This window comes from Papaver somniferum, chromosome 1 (assembly GCF_003573695.1).
Source record: "Papaver somniferum cultivar HN1 chromosome 1, ASM357369v1, whole genome shotgun sequence".
Taxonomy (NCBI): domain Eukaryota; kingdom Viridiplantae; phylum Streptophyta; class Magnoliopsida; order Ranunculales; family Papaveraceae; genus Papaver; species Papaver somniferum.
The window spans coordinates 156,375,679-156,382,432 of record NC_039358.1 but is presented as its reverse complement, the minus strand read 5'-3'; the positions used below and the strand labels follow the sequence as shown (position 1 = coordinate 156,382,432).

The following is a 6,754-nucleotide window of genomic DNA, read 5'->3' as shown; positions in this document are numbered from 1 at the left end:
CATGTATGAAGTCCGGCTTCCTCCGTCGACCCAGTGTTGAGGTCTAGCTCCACATGGTAAAAACACGCTCAAAGGAATCTTTCATTGCTCAAAAAGGTGTTTGCAAGGAGAAAAGGTACAAAGCAGTGTGTTTGTAATAATTATAATTGTTACAGAACCCACTGTTACAGAGAAACACTTAACAGACTGTTGCGAATTCGAAATAGTTGTTACAAAAACTGTTACAAAGATATTGAATTTGAAACTATAGGTAACGATTTTCTGCGACTGCTTTTAACTGCTATTTCGTGTTCTTCTTCTTCTTCAATGGCAGCAGCAGAGACAAGCTCTGCAACTCCCAATCCTCAGCCTCTCTTCGAACCCCTAACTCTCCATGCCACTGATGACCTCCCAGCAACTCTATTTAAACAGTACAGAAAAGTATCTCTCGATTAAATGCTCAAATCTTCTCATAAATCCAAAAATTATCTCGGGAATATTTCCCGTGTCTGCAGCTGTTGATTCCAGCCATTGTATTCCTTTTTAATTTTCTCACGCAGTTTTGTTACATCGAGCACACTTCATCATGTGCTACACACTTCTGTTGAAGTCATACACACGTGATCGTACCAAAAATATTCTCTAACCCTGCTTCGTGGAGATTCTGTAGAAATCTAATCTGCTGACTGTATTCCTTTCCCTGTTTTCACCGTGTTTGAAGTTTGCACGCAACTTTCGAATCTCAAAACAAAATCCACAAAAATCTTTCCAAAATAGATCAACAAAAGTCGAGTATCTTTCTTCTCCCTCATTAATCCAAAACCAGATTATCCAGCCTAAGTGAATCAAAACCATCACATATACCATCCCTGTATATCCCAGAGGGATAACCGTAATTGATTCCACCCCTTTAATCTCATTGAAACAAGCTCAAATTGCAAACCCTAATTATGTCCTTCCGCTGTAATTATTTCCTGCCAAAAGTATGTTTTCTGTTTTGTTTCAAACCGACCATTCTAGCCAAATTCAGTCCAATCCAAAGGCCTTACCAAGCCTGTTTAACCAAAAGGGAGATACCCATTCAATTTCAGCCATTAAGTCTCACTCGAACACCTCCAAAATCCAAATCCTAATTCTGCCACCATTTTTCCCGCCAAAATTGAATATTCAAACAGAGAAGAAGGTCTCCCCTTATCCTGAGTGCTGGAGTGTGAATAGCAATAGGTGTTGTCTAGTAAAGAAGGTGACCCTTATCAAATAAGGTTCCCCTTAGTAATTTAGGTACCCCTTAACTGAAAGTAAGAGTCCGAATAACACGCGTCCTCCAGGGTACAAAAACCACTTTTCGAGCAACTTTATCCATAAGAGCTTATTTCACAAAAACACCTACAAACAAGTTTATTAGTGATTAAAATGAGTCCCAGCTAATGTATTTATGGGTGAAAATGTGTCGTATTTCGTGCTCATCAATATGACAGTTGCTGGAGTCAAAGAGTGGGGAAGTGGAAATCGTGTTAAAACCAGTTTCTCATCGTGCGGAGACTTGGTTGATTTTCTACCCACTACTTTGCTAACTCCTTCAACTGATTGCACGACTTGCTCACATTCTCATCGTGTATATGAACACACGTGTCGTAGACCGCAGACCAAAACCCTAGTTAATATCCCTCTATGTGACACGATTGATGTCTCGTGATTGTGGAGTCTGCAAGGCAGACGTGTATTTAGCTAGTCAGTTGCTGACTTCGTGGGACGATGAGTCCTTGCATTGCTGAGTCGAACAAATATTCTGTGACTCATGAATTGAACGTGTCTGTTGAGACATAAGTATAATTTTCGAATAAATGTTGATAGTTTAGGTGAACGAATATTGTTCACTCGATGAATTGTTAAATATTGATAGTTGAACCAATATTCCTTAGTCTGAGCAAATATTGCTCATTTGAACGAATGTTGCTCGTTTGATGAATTATTGGTAACAGGACCAAATAAAATATTAACTTAAAGTACTGGAACCGAGTATTATAATGTTGATCACGGGATCAACGTAAAATTATTAGTGTTTGAATCTACTCAAAATTATGTTTTGCAGAGCTTCGGATTCGAAACCCTAATTTTGATCAATTGCTGATCAATTGCTGATTTATTGAAAATAAACCACGGAGTGAAGAAGGGACCGGTTACATGGGATGATGGACCAACCATGTAGCGCCCAGATGCTCGAGTGAAAAAATACCAAAGTCTCTTGAAGACCAGTTGGTGAAAAGGTGATTAAATGCTGGTTTAATCATTTATTCAAACATTGTTCGTATGAACCTTAGGTGATAAAACCTAATAAATTAAGAAGAGATGAAGGAACGACCAAGGGGTCATGAAACCGGCCCCGGTTGGTCACGGGATCGACTGACGATCGTTTTGTGAAATTCCAAAATTGTTTGGAAGAGTTTGAACCTAATATGACCAAATTAGGTCAAATGATGAAAGTATATGGGACCTTCCTCTTGCAAGCCAAAGAGCCAAACTTGGTCATGTACTTGTCTCTGGAGTTCATGCCCATGTTAAGTTAGTGCAGAGAAGATTTCTTTGGTCTGAAATGGAAATAATAAATGATCTAAATAAACCTTGGATTATTCTAGGTGATTTCAATGCTATATTATCTCCAGATGAAAAAATGGGTGGAAGGTCCCCTAACAGAAACTCAATGTTGGAATTCAGTGATTGTTTGAATAAATGTGAACTTCTTCAAGCTCCAAAAACAGGTATGCATTCTCTTGGTCTAACTGCCAGCAAGGAAAGAAGAAAATACTCTGTATACTTGATAGAGTAGTTTTCAATCAAAAATGGCTGCAGATTTATGGTGATTGGAGGTACAAAGTAGGACTAAGAGTTGTTTCAGATCACTCTCCATTATTAGGTGGCTGTGCCAGCATTCCAAAACCCAACAATGTACCTAGAAAATTTCAGAAAATGTGGATCAACCATCCAGAATTTTTGTCAGTAGTGAAAGTAAGTTGGTCAAATGTGATTGTAGGTGATCCTGCATTCATATTTATGCAGAAAATGAAAGAGATGAAAAGAGTATTAAATGACTGGAACTGGAGAGTCTTTGGAAATGTGCATGTGAAACTCAAAGAAGCTGAAGAGGAAAGTCTTGGAGGCTATGAAAGTATCTGATAATAATCCCTTTGACTCTGAAGCATTGGATGAGTTAGTCATGGCACAAAATGAACATGCCAACAAAGAGGTGCAACTTAATACACTAATGAGGCAGAAGTCAAGAATCAAGTGGATAAAAGAAGGAGCAGCTAATATAAATTTTTTTCATACTAATCTGAAGATAAGAAATTCAAGAAATTTTATTAGTGAATTAGAAGTCAGTGATGGGAATGTAATATCAGATCAATCTCAAATTGCAGATGCACTGGTACCACATTTTCAAAAAAAGTTTGAAGCACAAAGTTTCAATATTAAAGAATAATTACTAGAAGTTGTTCCTCAACTTATCACTGAAGAAGATCAAAGTTTTTTGGATGCCATTCCTAGTGCAGAGGAAATAAAAGCTATAATGTTTGATATGGATCCTGAAAGTCCTCCAGTCCAGATGGATTCTCTGGAATTTTCTATAGAAGCTGTTGGGAGATAATACAAGATGATCTATTGGCTGCAATTCATTTCTGTTGGAGGAGAAGATTCAGTTCTAAAGGCATGAACTCTAGTTTCTTAGTGTTAATACCAAAAACACAATGAGCAAAGACAGCAAACCAGTTCAGGCTTATAGGTTTGAGTAATGTTCTATTCAAAAACTTTACTAAGATTATTACTACAAGAATGAGTAGTTTCATGACAAAGTTAGTATCTCCACAACAGTAAGCTTATATAAAAGGAAGAAGCATTCAAGAACAAGTATTACTTGCATCTGAGTTAGTGAATGAAATGAAGATTAAAAGAAGGGGAGGAAATATGGGATTAAAATTGGATATTTCTCAAGCTTATGATTCTGTAAGCTGGGAATTCCTCATGAAAGTATTGATGAAATATGGTTTCTCTTCCTCTTGGTATGACTGGTTAATTACTCTATTTAAATTTGCAAGCATTTCAGTGATGGTGAATGGTGGTCCATGTGGATTTTTTCCAGTTAGTAGGGGGTTAAGGCATGGAGATCCATTATCTCCAATTCTATTTGTTCTAATGGAAGATGTGCTGAGCAGAAATATTTATAAAATGGTATCCAATGGCAAAATTCAACCCATGGTGATAAAAAATGGCATACATCCCACTCATTTATTTTTTGCAGATGATGTGTTCATATTCTGCAATGGATCCAAAATAAGTTTGGAGAAGTTATTGACTTTATTAGATGATTATCAAGTCAGTTCAGGGAAAATTATCAACAAAACCAAAAGTAAGTGCTTTGTGGATGGAGCTTCAACTGCAAGGAAACAGCAGATAAGTGAGATAATTAACATGGAGCTGTCTTATTTCCCAGATAAGTATTTGGGTGTCATTTTAGCTCTAGGAAGAATTACTTCAGCAATGGTGTGGCCCATGGTAGAGCAGATTCAAAGCAAATTAGCTGCCTGGAAAGGTAAGTTACTTTCATTTCAAGACAGAATAATTCTGATTAAATCAGATGTAGTATTCCAATCTACTCAATGGCTATATGGACATCATCTGTTATCAAAATTTGTGAAAATATCATTAGAAACTTCCTATAGTCTGGTGATGGTGAAAAAGAAAATTTAAGACAATATCATGAAATAGAGTTTGTACTCCATACAAAGAAGGTGGACTGGGGATTAAAAGGCTTGAAGTGATAAACAAAGTGCTTCTCATGAAAATGTTGTGTAAAATGATTAATTCAAATGAGGAATGGGCTCTCTTTCTATCTGCAAAATTCAAGACCAAGAATGGACAGTGGATCACAAAATGGAAACAATCATCCATATGGAAGGGCTTAAAGTGGGCATGGAATTATCTAAAAGAAGATATAAGGTTGAGTATTGGGGATGGAACCAAAATATCTGTTTGGTTTGATACTTGGATTGGAGAAGTACCACTTATAGAACAAATTGGTTATTCTGAATATGTCAAAAACAATATTGGAATGAAGGTTGCAAATCTACGTAAGGATAATTCTTGGAGTATACCTATTGAGATGTAATTATTCATAAACACTGCAAATCTACCTGAAATCAGTGGTGGTGAAGATAAGCTAATTTGGATTGGGCATAAAAGTGTAAAATTTGAAAATTCTGCAGCATTTGAAAAGGTGAGGGACAAAGAACCAACTCTTGTATCACCAACTTACATTTGGAAGCCATTTCTGCATCCCAACATTGCTAGTAACATCTGGAAGCTACACCAGGGTGTGTATATGGATGATGATGAAATGAAAAAGATTGGATATGATATGGTTTCTAGATGCTGCATTTGTCAAGAAAAGCAGGACAACATGGACCATACATTATGGCATTGCAGGTTTAGTTTGGAAATATGGTCTTGGCTGTGTTCAATTTTTGGGTTCAGAAAACCAATTTCTTTTGAAGATATTTGTTCAGCTGCAAAAAGAAAAAGTCCCATTGTAAGAGAAATATGGTTAACAACTGCATGTGCAACCATGAGGGAGCTTTGGTTTCAAAGAAATAAAATCTTATTTGAAGAAATGAAGCCTCACAACAACAGTTTTAAATGCAGAATTTACAAACTCATACAGGAAGGGATCCATAGAATGAAAGGTAATAAATGGAACCAAAACTATGACACTCAAATACTATCTTTTTTCAAAATTGGTGACAGAAGCATCAAGTTCAACTGCATCAAAGAAAATTAACTGGACTGCTCCCGTAGATGGTGTTACTCTTTTTTTTTGTGCTGGTAAATCTTTTGGAGAACCAGGGAATGCAGGCTTGGGTGTGATTGCAAGGGATTGCAACAGTAAGGTAATTGGCACTCTTACAGGTGGAATTGGTGTTGCTTCATCTTCCATTGCAGGGGAATATGCAATAATCTGTGCACTTGAATGGGTTGTTTTTCTTAAATGCACTAATATAATTATTCAGTCATATTCAATTACTGAGATTGAATGCTTCAAAAGCACTGAAATACCTTGGTATATCTGGGCAAGATGGAAGAAAGCAAGCATGAAATTAGCAGAAGTTACATTTTCTCAATGCCCCAAAGAGATAAATTTCACAGCAAACAATTTGGCACAAAGAGGAGCAGTCTTAAAAGCTGGAGAGAGAATCATACATTCTGGGAGGCCACACTTCCTAAAGAGAATAGAATTGCAAGGAGTAGCTTATCTTAGCTTATGTTAATTCATGTTTAAATAAATCAGTTTGCTTTTGTCCTATAATAATTTAGTCCTTATTTTAGTCCTGTAAACTTTTGTCTTGGCTTTTGCCTTAATTTTAATAAAATATGTGATTTAGCAAAAAAAATAAAAAAAAATAAAGAAAACCTTGGTCGGTCAAGGTAATATGCTCGTGTCGCCAAAATGCTCGAGTCTCAGTCCTGAGAATTTTGATATTTTCTGGTGTGCATTTGAGCAATCATTTGAGAAAATATGAAGAAATCAAGGTTTTTGCTCAAACCGAGGAAACTTCATAAGATGAAGGAAATAATAATAATAAAATGAAGGAATCATGAAGTGTGGGACCGACTATAGGCAAGGCATGTCCGGCCGACCAATCATCCCGTCCCATGGCACTTTTTTCTAATTTTATATTATTTTTCATGATTTTAGGGAAATACCATGAAATCAAGGAGTTTGTTG

General features: G+C 36.5%; 1 protein-coding gene across 1 annotated transcript; it reads left to right on the top strand.

Annotated features, from left to right (window-relative positions):
* Positions 1-4,828: 4,828 nt before the first annotated feature.
* Positions 4,829-6,296, top strand: LOC113352645. The gene is made up of 3 exons (XM_026596446.1): positions 4,829-5,120; positions 5,238-5,714; positions 5,776-6,296. Exons 1-3 carry the CDS (start codon positions 4,829-4,831, stop codon positions 6,294-6,296), a joined length of 1,290 nt encoding a protein of 429 aa, XP_026452231.1.
* Positions 6,297-6,754: the final 458 nt, after the last annotated feature.

Excerpts from the sequence above, each read along its gene's own strand:
- LOC113352645 (XM_026596446.1), top strand. The coding sequence starts at position 4,829 with ATGATTAATTCAAATGAGGAATGGGCTCTCTTTCTATCTGCAAAATTC. Across the intron at positions 5,121-5,237 it reads ACGTAAGGATAATTCTTGGA|CATTTGAAAAGGTGAGGGAC; the intron begins GTATACCTATTG and ends AAAATTCTGCAG. Across the intron at positions 5,715-5,775 it reads AGGGATCCATAGAATGAAAG|AAGCATCAAGTTCAACTGCA; the intron begins GTAATAAATGGA and ends AATTGGTGACAG.